Genomic DNA, 23631 nt, shown 5'->3' with positions numbered 1-23631 from the left:
TCAGGGGCTGTGAGAGAGAAGGTATGGTGTGTACAAAGGGGAGATGCTGAAACAGAGTTACAGTGTGAGCATCAGGGTGTTGGTTTGTTTTTAATTAGAAAGGAAAGTTTAATTGTGTCTTATAAGTGGTTATACAATTCTATCATCTGTTCTTCTCGAACTTTCTCCTGTGGCCTTTTCTTCCCATTTTATCTTGCGCAGGACCCTTTGATTTGTCTCCAGATTATACTTTAGTCTTCCTCCCTACACCAAGTCGGGTCAAAACGGGTCCCACTGCATTCAAGTTAGACAAAGACATTTTTCATTTACTCAGCCCAGATAGCCTTTTTTTTTCTGCAAATGCTACTGGAAGTCCTGGACTCCACAAACCCTTCCACATAATGGCTGCAAAGACAGATACATCCCTTGCTCCCAGTGCTGTATAAATATTTGCTGCTTAAATAAATTACTCTTGTCAAACTTGAATAACCACCGGCCAGATACTTGCTCATTTTCTTCCAGAGGCTGTTGCCTTAGTTTTAAAAGACTCATTTTTCCCTTCTCTCTCTCTTTCTTTTCTGTCCCTTCAGGTACAATCCTTGGATTTGCCCTCCGACCATATAAAATGAGCTACCGGGAGGTCAAGTACTTCTCATTTCCTGGAGAGCTTCTGATGCGGATGCTACAGATGTTGGTCTTACCCCTGATCATCTCCAGTCTCGTCACAGGTACCTGTCATAGACAGATTTTTGCTGTGTGTTTTCTTTTTCTTTCTTTCCATTTAAGTGTGCTTATGGCAAAAGAATGCTTAGAAAGGCCAATGCTTTAGGTTTCAGCTGGATGCATGCTCTGTTCTTGAAAAAAAAATGTAAGAAAATGTCTCCTGGAGATGACGGAAAGGAGGCTTTACTAATGCATGAATGATTATGAACTCTCGTATTTTTACCAATCACAAGAGGAAATGGATTTAAACAGCCACGTAATCTGGTCTGCCTCACCGTGAACGAGGTGCCCTGCTAAACACCACACAAACAGCCTCTCTCTGACCATAGTGATGTAGTTGACAACAGCGTACAACAGGTCTGTTTTCTCACCCTCTTATCCCACCCAGATAACATCTGGTTGGACAGCCTATTAGCTATTGATGCAAGAATGCTTGTTCTCAGAGCCACCAGGACATGAGCGGGAGACTTCTTGGAAGCCTCATCAAGAGGTAATGCCACAACACACTCACCAACTCCGCTGCCACCAACACTTATCTCCTCCTGGTGTACCTGCATGATTTCATTTCCTTCTCCAGTTTCCCCGTCCGCCCCCATTCCCTTTTATACTGGTGGGAGAATGGGGGTGGAGTGGGATATATCCCCATTGGCTACTCTATCCACAGACACTTTGATTTCTAACCAGTGGAAGCTTCACAGGGTACGATCTCTTTGCTGTGACAGTGAGGCCACAGCTTACTTCTGCACGGGGACAGGTTTAAGAGTCATTAGCTGAATGGTTGACGAATATAAAAAGGGCAAGAAGTTGCAGGGGGAAAAAATTGTTACCATCCATTCCTTCCCGCCCACTCTTCTCTTTCCTCACTACACATCTCTGACTTGGAGAATTTTCATAAACATCTCCCCAACAGGATGGTTTTGGGGTTTGTAGTTAAAGTCCCAGACCTCAGGTACTTTGACCCTGGCCTCTTTTTCTACCTGTGGTCAGTGTCCTTGGGAACCTCTATGCAAGCTGCATCTCTCTCCCTCTTTCCAGGGGTTTTCAAAGAAGGAATCTTTCAAGCTTTCTGTGTAACAAAAACTTCACAGAGCAACTAAAAGGTCAGAGGGCAACATTCTGACTACCACATGCCTTAGAGGGCTAGCCATTACATGCACAGAAACCTTCAGGGTGCTCCTTGGTGCCTTGCAGATCTGAGCTGGCTTCCACTTGTCCAGGGCCTTAAACAAGTAACTGCATGTCTATAAGCTCAGAGTGGAGGATAAATGACCCATAAACCAGCCCTCTCATCTCTTCGGGTATCTATTTACAAAACTGGACTGGTCAGTTGCTGACTAGCAGTAACTATGGAAGCTACAGTTCTTACTACAGATACTTTATTAAACGTTGGCATGGGACACATTTTCATTTTATTAACTATTTTTCCTCTAAGGGGGAACTCTTTGCAGAAATCACTTAGGTCAGAGCCCATATCCAACACTGTTCTGAGTGAAGCAGGGAATTCCTCCACGTCATCAGTAGCAGCTAACTTCTGGGCTGAGGGTACGCTCTTCTGAACACAGATTCCTGTCTGCTATCAGTTCTCTAGAGGAACCCCTGCTTCTGCTTTCCCACAAGTGTGCTAAAAACCTTTTGGGTGGGACACACCCAGAAACCCCTCGTCCTGTCACAGAAGAAAAACATTGTTTCAGTTTAGAAACAGCTTTAGTTGACCTCTCCCCTGAAGTAGAATTTCCTTGTGTTTTAGATACTTAATAACCAACTTTATTTAAAAAAAAAACAAGTGCTTTGGTTGGATAATTTTTCAGACAAAAAAAAAAATTCCCCTGATCTGATCCCTTTCAGTGGTTTAAAAAAAAAAAAAAAAAAAAAAACTTTTGGTCAAACTTCGGGGACTGGGTCAAGGAATGGGCGGGGGGGGGGGGGAGGCAGAGTTCAACTGAACCAAAGATGGTTTTACAGTGTTTGTCTCCAGGGATTAATCCCCAAGCTACACAGTAATTCAGATACTTATGATCAATTAAAATGACTGATTGATTCAGTGAGACTTTCCTTTGTGGTTTTAAAATACAAAACATTTTTAAAAAGTGGGAATATAGAGAGGAAATATTTGCAAATTACACGGAGCCCATAGAGGGTCCCTGGGTGTCCTGGGAAATGTTACTGGGGAAATGTGTTGCCCTGGGAGGTGACAAAGTAAGGTTCCATTGTTCGAGAATGAAAAAGAAATCAATGCTCAATCCTGCAGTCATCAAGTGTGTGACTGTGTCCACACGAAGATGCTCTCCCAGGCTACCTCATGTTTCCCTACTTTCATAGTCATGGATACAGGGAACTATTTTTCTGCAACCGGAGAGAGAGCCGGGCTAAGTGAGATGACTAAGTAGGTTGTGACTGCACCGCAGAATAATGTGGCTGAGAGTGGGACAAGGAGGCCGTTGAGACTTGAGAAATATAAAATGAATCAGCTTCAACGAGCTGTCATAGTGTTCAAGAGAATTTACTTATCTAAGGTTTGAAGAGATCTTCCCAAGTTTTCAGTTTTGATACAATTCACAAAAGAGGGACAGTGCGGCCAACCAAAGGACATCCCCTGGTTCAGTCAACCCTTGAAGTACAGTGTCAAAACACAGGCTTGGTTGTCAGTTCTACTGCTTTTGAGAAACGCCCCGCTGGTTCTGGACCTCTATCAGGCTTCTACTGGATTTTATGTTACCTGACTTACCCACTGGTCATCCTAAATCGAACACAGTTCACCTCCTGTGGAACTGGCTACTGGACGCCATGTTCATTACTGTTAAACAAACAGTGATTGGGAAGGCTTTCCCCTCTATCTTCTGAGTGTGGTCCCAGCTGTTCTGTTACATATCGGACAAGAGCATCATAGTAAGAAATCAGAGGTCACACAGCCATACAAGAAGTTCTCCTATGGGAAAATGCTTCAAACCTTCTCTCAAGTTCAAAAGTTTTTCGGGGGAGGGGTCTGCTAGATAGAAATTAAGTTGAATAAAATCATGATTGCATTTAGTTGTCAAAGATTCAAGAGAATATACGTAACACAGAGCGGCACTACGTCATGTTTTATTTCTTAACATTAGTTTCTTCGTTTGTTGTGTTCTAGTCACACAACGTGTACATGACTGGCAAACATTCTCTCCTCCCACTGAGCTACATCCCAGACCAACATAAAAAGCTCTGAGTCAAATTTTTGTACTTGAAACACTCGTGTTTGTGAGCTGAGGCATTAAAGCTCTGTGAGGCACATTCTTGTCCTGAGTTGAAATCCAGCCTTCCCAAACATCCCTGGTGTGTATTAGTTCCAGAAGCTCCAGGGAGAATCTGGGAGAAAGCCCAGTGGCTACATTTGTACTCAAGTACCTTTTCTTCTTTCTTTCTTTTCTCAGACAAGAAGAATGGGTCTATGCCAACACCCCCACACAATAAAACAAGGCTTTGGCACCATTTCCTATTGGTTTGGTCAGGATAAGCAGCCAAACTAGATATTTCATGCCAGAAATATGAGTTGGTTTGGCCGGTTTAACCTGATTCAATGCACAGGATAGTAATTAAATGCCATGTCTGGTTATATTGAGTGGACATAGCTAGCCTTACTCCTGAATCTCTTTCTTTTTAATTGGTGCTTTCTTGTGTTTTCATCTGAAGTGTGCATCTTTGAGCAAACCAGTCGGCATAGGAAAGCTTTGCCATCAGCCCCAGTTTTCTGTAAGAATAAAGCTTTTGACAGACAGTCTCTCATGGGGTGTAGTATAAGTGACAGAGATGAGAGAGGTGTATGAGGCACATTTATGAGAGCAGCAGTTTGAAGCCTGTGTTGGGGCATACCAGAGGTTAGATCACAAAATAGATGAAGTTCATCTTGTTACATTCATTCATTCACCCATTCACTCACAGTTTTATTCTATGTCAGAAAGTCAGCTAGGCAGTGGAGGTGCCTGAATACAAAGAGAAAGTCCCTAAGTTGATGTACATGGGTCTATTGTGTATGTCTACTTAGATGGAGAGAGGCTCCCAAAATTCCTTGACTCACAGAAGAGTGTACATGAGCAAATCCTCAGAGAACCAATTTCACTGGTACTCTCCAAGCCACAAAAGGAAGAGGCAGTTTAATTCTTTTTTTTTTTTTTTTTTTTTTTCTTTTTTTGGCAACTTCATGTCTGTATACAATGTGTATGCAGCTCATATCCACCCTCCCCCTCCCGTTGGTTCACTTTTTAGAACATGATTCCAAATCTGATTTTCTTCACTTGAGGCGTCTCCCACCTGACGTCAACTACTCTAGAGTTTACCAGCAAAGATGTCACTCGTATTCCCCGCAAACATTTTTTCAAGTTAACACAATTTTTACATTGCTTCAAATCGCTACTAAGAATGGAAAGCCCCCATCCTTTATCTTGTGAAAGAGACAATAAATTATAATGTTGCCTCATCCTGAATCAACATTGCTGCCTGAGACCCCTCCCCCGTCATATTAAGGAGGAAAAGAGATATAATTAGCAGTGTCCACAAGATGTTCAGTATACCCTAACCCTGAGGGCTTTCTCTTTCCCCTAACCCAAAGACTGAAAAGGGAATTTCTCACTCTCTGTCTGATTTCCTATAAAAGAGGAAAGTGTTTCTCTTCCTCCAGAACCCTATATTTACCTCTCATTGGGAAATACTGATGCTCACCCTTGCATACAGTTTCCCTTCCAAATGATTGTCCAGCTTCTGCCCAGACATTTCCAGGAACAGGAGATCCTTGGAACTCACTTGTCCTTGTAAAACTAATGGTTCTCTTTGTACCCAAAATAAAAGAAGCAATAACTTAAAGAACCAGAAAAAACAAAATACCCACTTGCCTTGTGGTCCCCTTCCCCATGTGACAGGCTCTCTTTGGTCAAATATTACTTAGACATTTTCCTTTCAAATGTGTAGACCAGTGAATTCTGTGGGAGGAAAGAATCGATTATGTACAAAGCCAACAAGCCAGAATTGCCAGCAAAGGGTTCTTCTAGCTGAGAAAACAATGAATATGAATGAAGTAGACATTTGGCCTCAGAGTGTGGCGCTCCGGCTTCAGAACCATGATAGTTCACAACCAATGCAAACTAAACTTTTGTCATTTAACACAAGTAATCAAGAACAAAAACCTGGGCAAGGCAACTCTTAATTCTTGGGCTTTTGAAACACATGTGGAGCGCCTGCAAAAAGTGAGAGCCAAGGTCAGCTAAGGGAAATTTAATATTTTGAAGTATTGGTCTGCCAAGTATCTGGCATGTATCTAAGGCCAATTTGAATACTCTGGGCATTTATGGACAAGAACTCAAGGCAAGCCATTTACTCATTTCCGTTAGTTGGGATAGATGGCCCCACTCTAAAGGGAGGGGTATGTTTAGGCTTCGCTCTCATTTTTAGTAACATAGATAGTGGGGTGCATGTTGTGGGCTCCGTGTGAGGGTTGCATGTTGCCTGGCCCCTGGAATGTGTTCAACTAGCAGTAGCTGTTGACAGCAAGAGCAGTGACAGCAAGGGCTGTCCACCCACTGCACATATGGAAACACAACAGCGAGAACAGAGAACTCAAGCTCGTGGGCTTGTAATTACGGCTGTGGCTTCCACAAGCCTCCTTTGTCTATGGTTCTTGCATCCACCACTCTCCCATTAAAATAAATTAAATAACCCGGAAAGTTAATCCAGAAACAGCATGGAGCCAAAGAGAATTCCTCACTCACCACTGGGGGCGATTGGTTTCTGCCCTGCAGCAAGAGATCCCATTTCCTTGATCACAGCTGCATAACTCCAAATATTATCGTTTGGTTATACAACTTCTCAGTCTTCCCTGAGAAACTCAGCCCATGGAGGGCACCTTGGATTCCATTGGGACTGACTACAACTAGCAGCACTTGGGGAAAACTCAGCCTCTACCTTAACATCCAACTCATGGAGACCTAGGAGTCGTCCATGAAGACACTTCATCTGGAGCCTCCAGGGGGTTCCTATGACGTCTCCTAGAAGCTGTTCACAAATGTGGGAGAGAAGGCTGAAGCATTACTACCTGAACGAAGCAGTCCTAGGGTACAGTAAGAAGAGCCCATCCAAGGAACCGGGCAACTTGCATCAGATATCATGGAAATGAGACCAATGTTCATGAGCAGGATTTTAGGGGTGGTCATCGAAATCTGGCTGTCACAGAACTGCATCTTTCCAGTGCCACAACTTCACTCAGTAAGCAGTTATTAAGGCTCTGGATATGTCAGGTATTTTATTGCCAGGACCTAAGGATATCCTAAGTGAAGAAAGCAAAGGCCCTGTCCCCCAAGAATTCTTAGTCTGGTTTATGGAGGTTAATTCACAGTTGGGATATGGAGGGTAACGGACCGGCAGAATAACCCTTGTTGGCAACATTGTGAAGGAGGCCCAGTGCTTCCTATAACAATTACAACAGTCAAGACAATCCTCCACAGACATGTCCTCATGTCAACACGATGTACACAGTCCCTCACTGAAGCCCTCTCACCGGATGATTCTTGGTTATATCAAGTTGTCTATGGAAGCTAACCACCATAACTGTCTTAGGCCCTCTGACATCCAGAGCTCACGATCTGAGAAGACTCACTGCCCCATTCAAATTCACCATACCCTCTGGAGGCTGCACTCAGCCCCAGATCACTCTTCCCATAAGAGTCCTTCAATTACCCGGTCAGAAAGGGACCCCAAAAATTGATGTTTACTTAATAGTTAGTCCTCAAGGTGGTTCTGCTGTGTACTTAGGGTTGTCAGTTACCACTTATAGTTTCTGTAGAATTGTCCTCTGGTTTCCAGACCTAGGGTCTCCAGTGTTGCCATTTAACTACATCCCTAATTAGTTCAGTTGCTCCCTCTTCCAGGAAGCCATCCCTGGCTTTCCCCCATCTTTGCTCTAGCAAGTTGTGTTTCATAGTTAACTGCAACACCATTGCCTCCTGTTCTTACAAAGGCTTCAGGAGAGTAGCGAACATTTGCCTGGCCTGTTCTCTGCATTGCCTAATGAATGACTTCTTGGCAAGGCGAATGGGACCCTTGACAGACTTCACGAGCCACGGTGCCAGCTCTGTGGTGCACTGCTTCCCTGACCACTTCCTCTTTCGATGTTCTACACTTCATCCTTCCTCCTCGGGTGCTTTGCCTTTTGACACAACTTCTTCCACAGCCCCACTGTAGTCCCTTGACTCCTCTGAGAGCTAGCTTAGCCTTCAGGCCTGGCACAAAATTGCCCCTGCTGACTCCACCTGAGAGCAAGGATCTCCTCTCCGGAGTAGTAGCTACGGAAGTTAGGGAAATGTGTTAAGGACATCAAAGCAAATGCGCTAGGCTTAGTTTTGGAAAGCATAGTGCAGATAATTGAAGGGATGTTGTTTAATTGTTCAAATACCTTGTATGTTTGAAATGATTGATTTAAAAAAAAAAAAACAGATAACCTGAATTTGCTAATGTTGGATGGTTTCTAGTTGAACTGCAGTTTGAACACATTGTTTTAAGGGTGTGCCACAAGCTGGTTTGTCGTTATCTTAAGGATAACTTAGAATATACTGCAGAAATTTCCAAATTGAAACATAGTCATCAATATAGAAAACAAACCCCTAGTGTCAGCATTCCTACACCCCACACTGAGAATTTATGAAAAAAAAATTGGAGGCAGCAGCAGCTCCTATATTATATTTCTCTCTTGGCTCCTTTTTACTTGGGACTAGAATTTCAGTCATGTCTTGGGACCCAGTGTTTAACTATCATATTCATTCCTTTGATTTGAGCTCCACCTCCCTAAAAAAAACAAGACAGACTTTAATGTAGCAGTACCTAAGCAATATAAAATGCATAATATTGTTGTAAAAACAATTAAAATGTTCATACCATTTTATTATCACCAGGAGGTGATAGCATGTACCTTGAATCCTAACATTTGAAAGGTAGAGGCAGGTGGATCTCTATGAGTTCAAAGCCAGCCTAGTCTTCAGAACAGGTTCTAGGACTTCCAGGATAGCCAAGGTTATACAGAGAAAACCTGCCTCAAAACAAACAAACAAACAAACAAAAAACCAACCTTTATATATTGAATTCTATATGCAAAAATATTTACCATGGGAACTCATAACTCCTATGAAGTCAAGATTTATTTTCCATGAATGTAAAGTTATTAAATCTAAGTATGATTAACAATTTCAGATTTTCCAATACTACATAGGTATATGATGCTTCAGAGCTGCTGAGTTCCTTTCTGTTAGTATTCAGAAAAAAAAAAAAAAAACTAGAAAAATGGAGAAATGACAATGTTGTGGTGAAAAAAATCCCAATATTGAAACAATTTGATCTACTACCTTTAATCTATTATTTTTCCCTCCTCTAAAATGGGCACTGAGGGCTATTTTATTTTAGCTGAAAAAAATCTACATATGCCTTATGGGGTACAGGGTTTCTGTAGGGATATACCTTGCAGCTACTATATAATTTACCATTAAATAATCATCTGACCTCAGGGAATGAGATCAGATGCTTGGGAAGTGCTCCATCTATCCATCCATCCATCTATCCATCCATCCATCCAGTGAACACATCTTCTTTACATGACAGATGTGATGTATCAAAGTGTGTCAAACCGTCTAATTGTCAGAACATATTTTGTTGCCCAAATTGTCAACTATATGATTTTGCCCTATTCCTTAAATGATAGAAACTTAATTCACAGTTGAAAGACAAGTTACTTCATTTATATGAGTCTTAGTACAAACAGCCTTAGGTATTTTTAATTGCACGTATTTTTTTAGGGTTGTTAGAATTTGCTACAATGTATTGACACTTACAAGTAAAAGTCTACAGTGCAGTGGGCTTTACTATGTTTATGAAGTTGCACAGTCATAATGACTATCAATTTTAGAGCGATTTTCATCACCTCAGAAAGAAATTCTGTACTCCTTTGCCAGCATCCCCAAATTCCTCCATTTGCCTCAATGTCAGGCACACAGTAATGGATGTTCATAATTCACTTGTCCACAGGTCTAAGAGTGTGGTTGTACCTGCAGTTCATGCTCCTTTGTGGTTCTTTCATGTTAGCATGTTTGCAAGGCTCATCATGTTTTCCTCACACATCACCTTTTTGGTCCTTTTTATAGATGGTTGATAGTTCATTGATGGACAAACCGCACTGAGTTTTCAGTTCATCAGTGGACATTTCAATTCTTCTCATTTTTGTTTGGCATTATTTAGCTTTAGCTATTATGAATAAGGCTGCTATGAATATTTATAGGCATATCATTTTCTCCTAGGTATCTACAAATAGAATCTCTGTGCTTTACAGTGCCTTTCCTTTGCCTTAAAAAATAAATCAGAGTAGTTATTAAACAGATGCACTGTTTTAACCACCCAAAGTAGAACAAGTCTGTCTTTGCCACTTTCTTGCCAATACTTGTTAGGGACTATTATTTTGTTGGCATATACATTTTTATCAAAGCCAGTACAAAATGCTATCTTCCTGAGATTTAACTGGGATTTTTCAGATGACGACACTGAATGTCTTTTCGCGTACCGTAGTCTGTTAACTCTCTTGGAGGAATCCCGATTCAGATCCCGTCTGTGTAGTATTGAACTGTATGTCCTTTGTATGCTAAAATTAGACTTTTAAAACCCTCTATACACTAAATAATAACAGCAATTATTATGCATATAATTTGTCCAAGATGCAGGTGAGGGCTGGCACAAGTTAGGTCAAGGCCATGCATAGTTGGACAGTAAAAAGGGGACAAAGTTTTTGTAAGGCGGTAGAGAAGGGTTAGGAAAGGAGAATCAAGATGGAGACAGAGTAGGGTGACCCAGATACGAGTGGTCTTAGTTGGCCCTACATAGTTATGTATATTTTTTAAGGGATGAATTTCTATAGGTCAATTTATCTTATCTAGGTGGGAGGTTTATATCTTTACCAACTGGTTGTGAGTTTATTGTGGATTGAGAATTTAACATATAAACCCGATTGAAAAAAATTAGTTTATTGAGTCATGATTTCACAGGATAGTTGGGAGTTTATACCTTAACTCCCAGGGCGCGGTTGTTGGGAGTGTGAGCAGAGTCTGTAGCGGGGAACCATGATAGGCCAGCCCATGCTGGACTTCTAAAGCCCTGATTTTGCTGGGTAGCTGGAACCAGAGAGTTTATGGCTAGTAAAGAGCTGTCGGGAGATACACTAACCAGAGATAAATTATGACTCTAGAGACCAGCGTGACAAAGTGGGATGCTAGAACGACTCTCGGACTGCTTGGGTCTGAGGGCACTTGGCAGCAACTTGGAGCTGCTGAGATAAAGATACCCCACAGTGCCATGTGGCCCTGATGGTGGCGGCACTAGCACAGGATAAAAGGTTACCACTCTTTTAATATTTACCGAAACAGTGACATGTGATTTAAAGTATATATTGTTCATCTAAAGCCCAGGCAGACTCTTGCTCTTATGTGTTTTGTGTTTTAGCTGAAACCTAGACATGTACACTTTGCAGAACTCCATAAAATATAGATTCTAAATTTGTCAATGTGTATTTTTATATTAGAATACAGTATGTGTTTACTTCTTTATGTACAGTTATTACAAATGAAGTTAATTTTAAAATGATGCATGTAACACAACAGTTTGAATAAACTTAACTTTACTGATCTGTGTGCTTTTAAAAGGCCAAGGAGGATAATTGTGTTATATGACTTTATACAATTAAAATTTAAAAACTCTGACCCTAGACAAAGAACCATGGGCAACTAGAGAATGCTGAGAGAAGGAAAAATGACCTTCCTCAGGGAAATGCCCCTCTAATTGGTCATTCAGTGCCAAGTAGTCAGACCGGAAATCATATGCAAGTCACATTTTACAGACTGGGCACTTTGCATTTATTTATCTAGAAGTGTGTGTGTGTGTGTGTGTGTGTGTGTGTGTGTGTGTGTGTGTGTGTGTGTTTGTGCTCGCGCATGCACAAGCATGCAACAATTAAAGAAAAAGCCATGAATTTGAGAAAGAACATATAGGGGAAGGGTAAGGAGGAAAGGGAAAATGATGTACCTACATTTAATTTCAAAAATAAAAAATGTAAAGGTTGGTATAATTTAAATATAAGCTTCATTAACATATTTATTGTATGTGGTAAGGGATTTCATAAACATGCTTTTATGCCAATCTATCATGTTCTTTGACCATACTGCCCTATTCTCCCCTTACCCCCCATATTGGCATTGACTCCCACAGACTTGCAGATATCCTCATGATATAGCTACCTATGAACTTTCTGTGTTGGCCATTGGAGATCGTCATCGGAAGTACATCCAGTCGGATTCCTGGTCCTCTTTTATTCATGTTGCCACTCTGTTACTGAACTGTAGTCACTTCTTTCTGTGTTAAAATTACCCTTCAAAAACTGAATACACTAGATTACATAGCAATTACTCTGTGTGAAGGGTGTGTGTGTCTGGTGTGGGGGGAATACCTATTGGCAATTTGTGACCCACAAATGAGAAAATGCATGGTGTCTGTCTTTGATTCTTCATTTTTCCCCCTCAGGCTTGCTTGCTTTCTGACAACAGCTCACTATGTGATCCCAACTAGCTTGGAACTTACTTTGTGGGGAAGGCTGGTCTCAGTGCTCACAGACATCAGACTGTTTTTGCCTCCCAAGTCCTGGGGTTAAAGGCAAGCACCATTGCACCTGATGATTTTAATTTTGTGGCTGAACAAAACTCCAAGGATATTCTAAATGCTCGACACTAGCCTATCAATATAGCCTACTACAATTTATCCTGCCATTACTGTTTCTGCGTTTTATTTCGTTTTCATAATTTGGAAAAGCTTTCAAAGCTCTTCACTTGCGACTTTTGAGTTAGACGGTCTCCCCGTGTCTGGTTTTGCTTTCTGAGATGAGTCATTCAAATACTTGAGTTATCTAGGACAAGTGTCAGAGGCAGTGATCAGCCAGCTGTCTCCTAGGTAAGACATTCTCCAGCTGCCCTGTAACTGACCTAAGGAGGTGGTTGGGGTCAGAGTAGTGGGGAAAGGCACAAAGCAGAAAGCCCACTGGGTTATACATACAGGAGTTGCCTCTGAGGAATGTGGATACTAAGACCAGAGAGCTGACCCAGACCCCATTGGTATGAAGTGGATTTCACAGGCTGCCTGGTGTCCAGGTACAGACCACCTCACAGAAGGACTGTGTTGCTACAAGCTGCGTGGACCTTTGAAAATAGATTGAATTGATACCCTGTAAGCTCCTGTTTCTGAGATCTTAAACCTGAAGCGTGTTGTTTTCAATCCAGAAAGGACGCACTTGTTTTCTGCAGGTCTGTTTTTAAGAGTCTGCCAGAAAAGATCATCTTTCTCTTTCAAAAGCACAAATAACACTTAAAATCCACATTTTATACTGTTTGTCTTGCATAACCTCCAAAACCCTATGTGCATGTGTATGCGTGTGTATATACATGAGTGTATGCATGCACATGTACTTGCTATTATTTGTGCATGTGCGTGAAGAGCGGGTATCAATAACAGGCATCTTCCCTTTTAAATTATTTATTCTATTTTTGAGGTTATAATATAATCACATCATTTTCCTCTGGCCTCTCATATACCCCTCCTGGCTGCCTTTCAAATTCAGGGCTCCTTTTTCATTAGTTGCTTGTCGAGAGCATATATGTATAGAAATGTATATTTCTAAACACATAACTACAACCTGCTCTGTCTGCATGATGCTACTTGTCTGTGCTTTAGGGGTTGACCATTGGTTTTGGATAGCCAGTTAGTGTACTCTTCCCCTGAGGAAAGACTATCTTTCCTGCCATCAGCATCCCCAAGTTGCCTGTAGTTCTTTGTGTAGGGTTGAGGCCTCATGGGCTTTCCTCCGTCCGTTACTTTGGTCAGGTCGTGCTTAGGCCGTCATGTTGGTGAGATTTTATGGGCGTGGCTTCTGACATTACTAGGAGACAGAATCTCACAGCAATTTTCTGATCTTCTGGCTCTGACGATTTTCCCTCCCCGCCTCTTATAAAATGATCCCTAGCCTTTGGTTTGAGAGTTTCTTTGTAGATTGGGACTGGGCTCCACAGCTCTGCATTTTTGATTAGTTGTAGGTACCCCATGTCTGTGCGTGATGCCCACAGAGGTGAGAAGAAGGTATGAGATCACCTGAAACTGTGACATGTGGTGTGGGCACTGGGAACCAAACTCGGGTCCTCTGCAAGAGCAAGATGCTCTTAACCCCTAAGATATTTGTCCACTTTCTCTCTCTCTCTCTCTCTCTCTCTCTCTCTCTCAGTAAGATTTAGGGTGGCTCTAGAAGTACCTTGAATAGGATTATAATCTTACAAGAAGATTTGATATGGTAAAACTAGGAGCCACTAGGGTTGAACAAAGGTGTTGAGACCACACACACACACACACACACACACACACACACACACACACACACACACACATGCATATACACATGGTGAGGTTTCTGATAAGATTCCTTGGAAAATGTAGATTATCTGGAAGGGAGAAGAGCCCTTAATCATATGCCATGAATTATGTTAGAAATCTTGATTCTCAGCTACCAAGAAGCTTCAACCAGACTCTGGAGTGAGAAGGTCCTTCCTCTCCCTTCTCCTTTTCTAGCCTGCCTCTTCAGTATTGACTTTAGTTGGTAACAAGATGCTGTAGTGTTTGCATGTAACCTATATGCTCTTCCCCATCATATTATAATATAATATAATATAATATGATTATAATACCTGTGATGAACTTAATATTTAAATACCGTTAAGGCATGGAAACTTTTATAAAAGCTTGTACACCTTCAGGACAAATGAAAGTGTTTCCCAAATGAATCCACAGGTATGAAATTCATAGATATGGAAGCTTGACTATGACGCATGTGTAGATTCTAGGGCATTCTACTAAACTCACTCGAGAAAACCCAGAAGAGTCCCTAGTAAAACTGAAGTGCAAGCAACTTTACAGAAACAGAGCACTGCTGGTAAGGAAAAATGAAAGATGGTTGAGTCTTCCAAAGCTGATGTCTAGGAGGACCACAGTGTCACCCTTAAACCCTCCACTGGTGTAATTAATGACACCAAGGATGTACTGGGATGTTAAGAACACTGACTGTATTTTGCATGCTTTCTGTGATAACAAGGGATGTCTGTTTTTCACTAACAATTGGTTTCCTCTGTTTATTTTGCTTCTGCGGATTTTCTTTTCTGTGTTGAAATCCACACAGGGGCATAATAAAATACAAACCCTCAGAGGGTAGGAGGGAGAGAGAGAGAGGGAGAGAGACTATCTCAAGCTTTTCTGAAATCTGAATGTTAGACATTGTTTCACCCTGTCTGCCTGCTGTGGTGTGTGCGGGCTCTTCCACCCTGCGCTTTGCTTTCCCCGGCTCGGCACCGGTTGCCTCTCCAAGTACAAGACACAGGAAGGCAGGAGTGGCTTTGCTTTGAGCTTTGCAGTCAGCCTGGTCCTGCCACTTGCACCCATGGCTGGGCACCCAGCAAGACTGTAAAAAACTCTTTAGGATGCCTCTGGCTTCCTGGTGCAACAGGGAGAAATACATCACAGTGTCACTTTATGGTTTTTAGAGGAGGAAATTCCACGTCTCTCCTAAGTCCTTGAAATTTTTCTAGCTCAACAGTGCCTAAAAATAATATTGAAAGAGTTACTTCTGAGGGGGAAAGAGAGAGTGTGTTCAAGCTTGCAGGTGCAAGCTTACCCCTGCCTTAGTGGGGAACCATGTGGTTGGCATGAGAAAGGCAGAGGGACTGGCAGGAACTTAAAAGCACACTGTACTCCCCACATTAATTGTGCTATTGAGGGGTAGAATTGATTCCACAGAATGTTTCTGCTTGAACTGATCTCCATTCCAAAGCCCTCTTGTCATTAGTCAACCTCCTCCTGTCTCTCTGTTCTAGTAAAACCCAGGGGCTAGGGAACATTATCTATTGTGAAATACGTTTTCGTTTGTTTTCCTTTACTCTATTGGAAACTGTTCTCTCTCTCTCTCTCTCTCTCTCTCTCTCTCTCTCTCTCTCTCTCTCTCTCTCTCTCCCCTCCCCATTTCAAATAAGAGTCAACATTCGATCATTTTCCTCTTGAAATACCCTCTGGGTCCTGCAAGTTCTCAGCAAACACTCACTTTTGACCAGTTTCCAATTTCAGTCACATACCAGTCACGATCCAACCTCTTAAGAGAAATTAAATGAAATAAATTGCTGATTTTCTATGTACAAAGGGCAACATTAGCTGCCATGAATTTCACTAGAGCAAAGTATCCTCGATTCTTCCAAACAAATGTTTTTACTTTTGACATTCTATCAAGATATACTCAAATTCAGATGCACTGTTCAGTAAGGGGAATATTTCCTTTGGCATCTGAAAATCACTCAAAACATTGACCAAAAGAAAGAGGCAGGAGCACAAATGCATCCGTGAATGGAAAATCTTCATTGGCAAGTGGGTTCTGACTCACTACCCACTGTAGACTTAAGACAGAGCCTGGTGTGGCGGCCATGCCTGTAATCCTGGGGCATAGAGGAGAGCGGCAAGAGGGTCAGGAGTTCAAAACCAGCATGAATGAAACCAAGCCATTTTTAAAAACCAAGCAAGGAGAAATAAAGGAAGGAAGGAAGGAAGGGAGGGAGGGAGGGAGGGAGGGAGGGAGGGAGAGGGGGGGGGGAGGGAGAGTCAGTAACTTTTTCAACGATGATGATTTTTCTCTCCAGAAAAGGGGAGATTGTTATCCAACTGAAGGACATTTCCTTAATGAGAATCCAGACTTCAGAGGTTCGTTTCATGTCATAACTACAGTTGTGTTTTGAGAAAAGGCACTGGGACCACAATTATCACCTGTGGCTGTTTCCTACATCCCAGTTTATCGAGGTAACTCTGTGGCTTCCCTTTCATGCCAATGTTGATTGGGAGAAGGCTTTGGAACCCTATCTTTTAAATCATCAACATTTGCCTGCAGCACCAGAGTTAGAAAAGCCTCACATGACCACTTAAATGTTTCATTTGGTGGAGGCACCAACTAGCATTAAGGTGACTGTTTGGATTTTTATGGGTTCCCTTCTTTGAAGACCAAGCACGTAGAGAGAGAGATTCGGGGACTAGTATTTTGTTCTTCCAGACACTTATACTTTGAATTCCTTAAGTTTCACCATCTCCCGGGTTTGGGGGTGAGGCTTGGGAAGTAGCTCAGTGGTGACACAGTACTTGTAAGCACAGAGCTCTGGGATTGATCCCCAGTATAGCATAACACTGGGCATGGTGATCTACACCCAGTGCTTTGTGATAGAGGCATTTGGGATTAAAAGGAGCATGAAAGGCAGGGGCTCCAGCCTTTCTGTAAGTCGTTGCCAGCTTACAGAAAGGTTCATCTGTCTTCTTCAAGAGCTTCTTCATTCCAACAGATCTGTTCTAAAACAAGCCCCAGCAATGTTGAAAGGACAGGGTATAGTCCACTTTGAGAAAATGCCCTAAAGGAAAGTCCAGACCAGTGCATCTCAAAGATGTGCCAATCCCCAGACACTGACAGGAGAGAGCAGACCACCCTTCCTTTCCTCAGTTACCACTCCCTCTGTTCTGACTGTTAATGTGGAAGCATCAGGACAAAATATGCAAACTTAGGGCTTAAAGACTCTGAAAGTTACTCTAACATTCCCATGCACATTTCTTCTTCTCGGCACTTGAATGAGATCTGTTTCTCCAAGTAGAGTTCTCAGAGAATGATGAGCTTTAGAACATCTCTTCCTTTAGAAGTCTCAGGTATTTATTGCATTGGTATTTATTAAACAGGGTCTCACTGTGTGGTTCTAACTAGTCTGAAACCTACTACTATGTAGACCAGGCTGGCCTCAGACTCACAGTTACCTCTGCCTCCTGAGTGCCTGGATTTAAGGCATGAGCCACCTTTCCCAGTCTCTCTCTCTCTCTCTCTCTCTCTCTCTCTCTCTCTCTCTCTCTCTCTCTCACACACACACACACACACACACACATGTTTTTAAAAAGAATATAAACATATAGAAATCACCTATTTTAGATTTTTAAAGAAAAGAGAACTATAGAAAAGTTTGTTTAAAAGAAGGAAGAAGAAGAAGAAGAAGATGAAGAAGAAGAAGAAGAAGAAGAAGAAGAAGAAGAAGAAGAAGAAGAAGAAGAAGAAGAAGAAGAAGAAGAAGAAGAAGAAGAGGAAGAAAAGAAAGAGAAGTTGTTGTTACCAGAGGTAATAAAGAAACTCAGGGTTAAGGCAAAAAGTTGGTCCATTGTTGAGTTTCTCCTCCATTGGCCATGTTGGCTGAGACTACCTCCTTTGTTGGCTTCTGACTGTAGCCTCCTCCTGCACTCTTGTCCAGAAAGCACCATATTGATCTTCATCTACAGTGACCTTCTTTCTGGTCTGCCTGATCTTCTCCCAGCCCTCTCCAGAGTCTGCCTCTTTTCCTGTTGACTTTTTCTGTTACATGAAGTCAGAATGATCTTTCCAAAGCTCAGCTCTGCGCTTCCTCCCTACATTGCTTTTGGAATAAAGTCCACACTTCCAAATGCCTTCGGTATGGGTCCTGTCTGGTCTTTCCATCTCAGTTCCCTTGTATCCAGCCACACCCTGCACTCTTGCCAATGTGCCTACCTGAACCCTTCTCAGCTTCTTCACCTGACATCCCTCCTCACTCTCAGGTCTTACCCGGTAAGTCACTGTCTCCAGGATCCCCTCCCACTTTTGAGTTGTAGTTAGGTGGTCCCACAGTTTGTCTGCCCTCTTCTAGCCAACTGTGACCTAAATGCAAAAACCACTGTGTTCAACAATCCCATCCCTAAGGACTGCCACCAGCAGTTATTTGAGATTCTTAACAGTCTTAATTTCTTTTGTGGCACTGTGTGAATATCCCCACTTTCACTTTCGAAAGCATTCTATTCTACACTGCAGTTTTACAGAGGTGCTTTTGGGAGGAGTGGGAGAAGGTATTAATGTTCCCAGGTCTGGTACTGCTTCCTTGAGAACTATTAGACCAGGAGGGAGAGAGAGAGAGAGACAGACAGACAGAGAGAGAGAGAGAGAGAGAGAGAGAGAGAGAGAGAGAGAGACTTAACTTGAGAGATTTTATAATCTACTGCCAATTTTGCAGCTGAATTCCCTTCCTTCAACCCTCCCTTCCTCGCTCTCTCCCTTCCTCGCTCTCTTCCTCTCACTCTTCCAACAGGCAGAGAGCTCTGTCGTGCTTTCCTGGAAAGATTCAGCGACTCAGTCTTTTGGTTAATGTTGGTGGAATGTCTGCTTAAAGCCACGGCATGTAATCCGCCCTAGGACACATGAGTGTGTCAGCCTGCCGTGAAAACACTCGGCATGACATGCAAGTTTTCTGCCTGCCAGTTAGTTTGCCTCTCTGACAGGCATTTCTGGATGTGAAGAATGATAAAAATTTGGCATTGCAGCTCCAACCAGAGCGGGCACGCATGCACACACAATACACACACACACACACACACACACACACACACTTTTACATGCTTCCCCCATCACCACCACCACCATTTGGTCACCCTCAGTACCTAAGACTACCAGTCCTCAAAGTCTGGGAGCTACATTTACAGCACAACAGAGTAGCCAGCTCTCAGTAAGTTTCAGGGGAGAGGTCAGCTCTCCCTCTCCCAGAACTGAGCACAATCGCTTAAAAATAGAACTGCGTGTGATTAGCGTGCTCTTTTCATCTCGTGCATCAGTAACAGGTATTCTGTTACAGACACAAAGCACTAGATTCACATCTTCTGTGGGCCTCTAGAGAATTCCCATAGTTCCCCACAGAGCAAGAACTGGGCCTGAATGTTCAGTGAAAAAGGAAGTAACGCGATCTAGCTCGGTGGCATTGCTGTAGCAAGCAGGGCTTCTTCCCGAGTCACTGTAGAACGGGAGAGCACATGCACACTCCTTTTCCCGACCCCAGAATAAAGTTAAGACCTCCAAACTTTACCCCGAAGAAATCAATATGGCTGCCCTGAGCGCTGGGAAAGGGTCTGGGTTAAATGGCAGAAAACCACAGCGCCTCTGCTGGAAGAGCAAGGGGAACAGCTTGAAAAAGCTGGGTGAGAACGCAGGTTGAAATCTCATTTGGCTCTCGGTTCATTTTCTAAGATGGCCTCCTCAAGTTTCCCCAGACTTCTTGATCCTGAATGACCATGCACGCTCAAGAACGGTATCCCCTAACACGTCCTTTTGTAAATATGTCTGCAGGAGGGGGCAGCTTCTCCCAGCAGCACACACCTCTGCGGCTTCCCATTCATGCCTTTCCCCTAGGAGATGGCTCTTACTAGAGGTAAACAAATGCTAGGAGTTGTGAGAGATGCTAACCCCCCAAAGTTGGGTTATTTCATATCTCATATTTAATATTTCAACAGCCTTTGGGATCTTCCTGTGTTTCCATGTCCGTGCGTAAAAACAAAAACAAAACCTATTTAACTGTTGTTTCTCTTCACACTAGTTCTAACCTAGTCTTGGTTCTGACAAGACCACAGCTGAATCCTTGACTTCCAGTCAAGTCTGTCTGTAAACAAACGGGAACTGATCTGACTTGGCACATTTAAGGGATTTAACACGCCTTCTCTTGAGGTGAGCTTCCCCAGCTGACCCCAGGAGTGTTGCCACAAAACTAACTTAGACCGTATTAGCTCCAAGTCCCCTCCTCTGGGTCTCCTCTCCTCTCCTGCCACATGAGAAGCCTTTCTCAGCCTCACATCCAGTGAGACAGATCTGCCTGGACTGCTTCAAGAGTACACGCACTGTGTTGGTTGCTTTCTGTCTATTGCCCCTACAGCTAGCATGCAGTAAACGTATCCATGCATCTCTGATGAGCCAAGGAGGCTTAGCTAAGAGTATGGAAAATGTTAATGTCTTCTCCTTCATCCACTTAACCTCAGAAGACTCAGAATCTGCTCCGGAGGGACCCTGAGGCCTCTCTTGGGGCTGCTGAGAAGCACACCCCAGATTGGCCACGCTGAGGCCTCTCTTGGGGCTGCTGAGAAGCACACCCCAGATTGGCCAGGTACACAGACAACACAGTGTAGGTTGTCTGTGCCAGTGAGAAAGTTCTGATGCCTCAAACCAAGACTTGGGACTGTCTATGATCTGAGTCTTCATTCATTAACACCCCATTGATCTTTCTTCCACCCGCCCCCCCAATTTAAAATACTTGGCATTAATGCTCTTTTGAAAGATTACCCACAGCATCCAAGAGACAGTTTACAAAGTTCTGCAACTTCCCATGAACGATTGACATGCCTCTCGGCGCCATGACCTACAGCATTTCCTTTACTTCTCTGCCCAGCCTTACATAGCTCCGGGCTTTCACTGAGCATGCCGTAGTAAACAGTTGCTACAGCGACAGTGTGTACATTCTTGCTCCGTTCCTTTCTATCCCGTACTGAGTTTGTGCTCCGAGTTTCGCCCAGCAGCAACCGCGGGGCTGAGGCTATTCATTCATTCAATATCCAACTCCTCTGGCAAGATGATGATGAGGGGAGGCAGGGGGCTGCTATCCTTGGCCTCCAGCCCCTTCACCTCCCTCATCTGCGACAAGACGTTGGCATCGGAAACGTTGCACTGGGGCCCAAAGAGAGGTGCCGAGGATGCACAGGCCACCGTGGCTTATTTTTGGTAACTTTGCTTGATTTTTAAGAAGATAAACTTAAGGGCTACCAGAATCTAGTTCTATACTAGACCCAGCCATGGCTGCCTGTAGGAGCCATTTTCACATCAGGAGCTCTTTTGTGTGGTGGAAATCGGAGTACTAGTGAGTGTGATGGAAAGACTCCAAGCTTGGGGCGACTTGATGGAGACCTAGACTGTTGCAGTAAATATTAAAAAGATGGTTCAACCTTTTATCCCGCGCTCTGCCGGCTCCCACATGGGGCCATCTGGCACTGCTGGCATCTCTAACTTGGCGGCCTTACACCTCCTCTACGTACTCTGGCGCGGTTCACTCTACCGTCCCCTTTGCTGCCTCTGTCCCGGGTGGATGTAACCGCCCAGTGTGTTCCTTTCCTCCATTGCCTGGTACAAACATGACTCCATAGCCCGGTAGCTTATCAAGCAGGTTTATATATTACATTCTCAATCCACAAACCCTCTACACAATAAGCTTACATCCAATGGACAGAGCTCTAACTGCCCTTCTATATGAGATAAAAAGACCCATAGAAACCCTTAGGAATAATAACAACCTCCTCAAACTAGAGACACGCCAAGAGAAACATACACATCTGCCTCCATCTCTGTTCCTTCCAGAATCTTCTCTTCTCTTCTCTCTCCTCCTCTTCCATTTTTCTAGCCTTTCCCCCACCTTTCTCTCCACTGTCCAATCATGTATCACCACACTAGACTACAAGCCTCCTTTTCTTACCTGAGTCTGGGCTAGTGTTGGTGAGACGCAATATTCTTAGATTCTGTTTTAGCACCATGAACATAAACTCCAAACCTCTTTTTGCTTTTCTTGGTGGAAAATGTCAAATCTTTTCATGCAGACATGCAGAATCAGCCGAGAGAGCACCATTTCTTTAGCCAGGGCCCAGGTCCTCCTGGCATCCCCACTGGCCATCACTGGCCAATTTCAGAGGTACCGCATGTTTGTTTCTCCAATGCTTTCAGTTGACATGCTCCGGAGTCCTGCTCGTCCCAGCTTTGTGGATGCTGCTTACAGGACATTAGAAGTTTTTTTTTAAAAAAAAAAAAAGGAAAGAAAGAAGAGAAAGAAGAGAAAGTAATAGGGGGCATGGGAAGGAGTTTGTCAAGGAAGCACATGACTTTGCAAGGGCAGGGGTGGGGGGGTTGTTGTTGTTGCTGTTAATGTAACGAATTTCACTTTAGTACCCTTAAGAACAGCCTTAAGCTGACTTGTGTTAGCAAAGGACATGAAGCTTTCATTCAGTCCTGGCTGTACCAGTAACAAATAGTGTCGCTTTTTATACCAGTGAGCCTTTCGGGGTCATTGGTACCACTTGCCAAACCAGGAGGGCCTCGACTCTAGCTTAGACCCAGTTGTAGATGGCTAATTTTGGCTTTCTGATGATAGACTTGGTTTCCAGGGGTGTTTGTGGAGTCCCTGTGGGTTTATGGTCTCTGTAACTCAGTCCCCCTTGCATTAAAGTGAGAGTGATATTAGGAATGTGACTGGGTACCGCTTGCTCCAACTTGTTCTCGGCTCTGAGGTCTATCACCAGCGCCCACAATAAAGTTGAATATAAAATAAAATAAAAGTTTAAGGCAAGTTAAAGGCTACACTGTGTGGTTTACTTAAAGTAGAACCAGCCTGGCCATTGATAACTCTCGATAATTATGTGATATGTTGCTTGCAGCTGAAGATGCCGATGTTGAACCACTTGTTACTGTCAGTCAGACCATTCAAATCCCCACAGATCACTCAAATGTCCCCATTAATCTGGGAAAATGGTTTTCTGGCTGCAGGTTTATTCTGATTGGTAACTGGCATTACAGGTAATCTGGCCCAAAGGTCAGCAGTTACTAAACTCAAATACTTAGCATATACACTAAGATACTTTTACAGAAGTTGTTTCCTAGAGTTATAAGCTCAACCTTAACTTCTCCCAGCACCCCCAAAAATATCTCGTAATAGCTTTTATACTATGAGAATTGTTTCTATCTTTTAAAACATGCTCCTTTACCACGGTGATTTTGGGTTGTGAGATTCCTGATAAAATGTGTTTTGGCTATTTGGAAACATGCAGAACCTTCCCTGTTACCTTTATCAGTAAGGCAGGGTTGGATACAAAGTGACGTCACCAGATGCAGTGTGGCTCCTGTGTAATTCCAACAACTCAGGAGGTAGACACAGAAAGACCGGGGCACAGTTAAGGCTAGCCTAGGGTACATGATGAGTTCAGGACAGTCAG

General features: G+C 43.1%; 1 protein-coding gene across 1 annotated transcript in view; it reads left to right on the top strand.

Annotated features, from left to right (window-relative positions):
• The window catches only part of SLC1A3 (solute carrier family 1 member 3), a 73710-nt gene that overhangs the window by 21289 nt on the left and 28790 nt on the right, over positions 1-23631 (top strand). Inside the window, exon 3 of the mRNA XM_080933760.1 lies at positions 570-707. Coding sequence (XP_080789886.1) covers positions 570-707 — 138 coding nt within the window. The remainder of the gene's footprint in view (positions 1-569; positions 708-23631) is intronic.

This window comes from Micromys minutus (assembly GCF_963924665.1).
Source record: "Micromys minutus genome assembly, chromosome: 20".
Lineage (NCBI taxonomy): Eukaryota > Metazoa > Chordata > Mammalia > Rodentia > Muridae > Micromys > Micromys minutus.
This window is presented reverse-complemented; position numbering and strand designations above follow the sequence as displayed.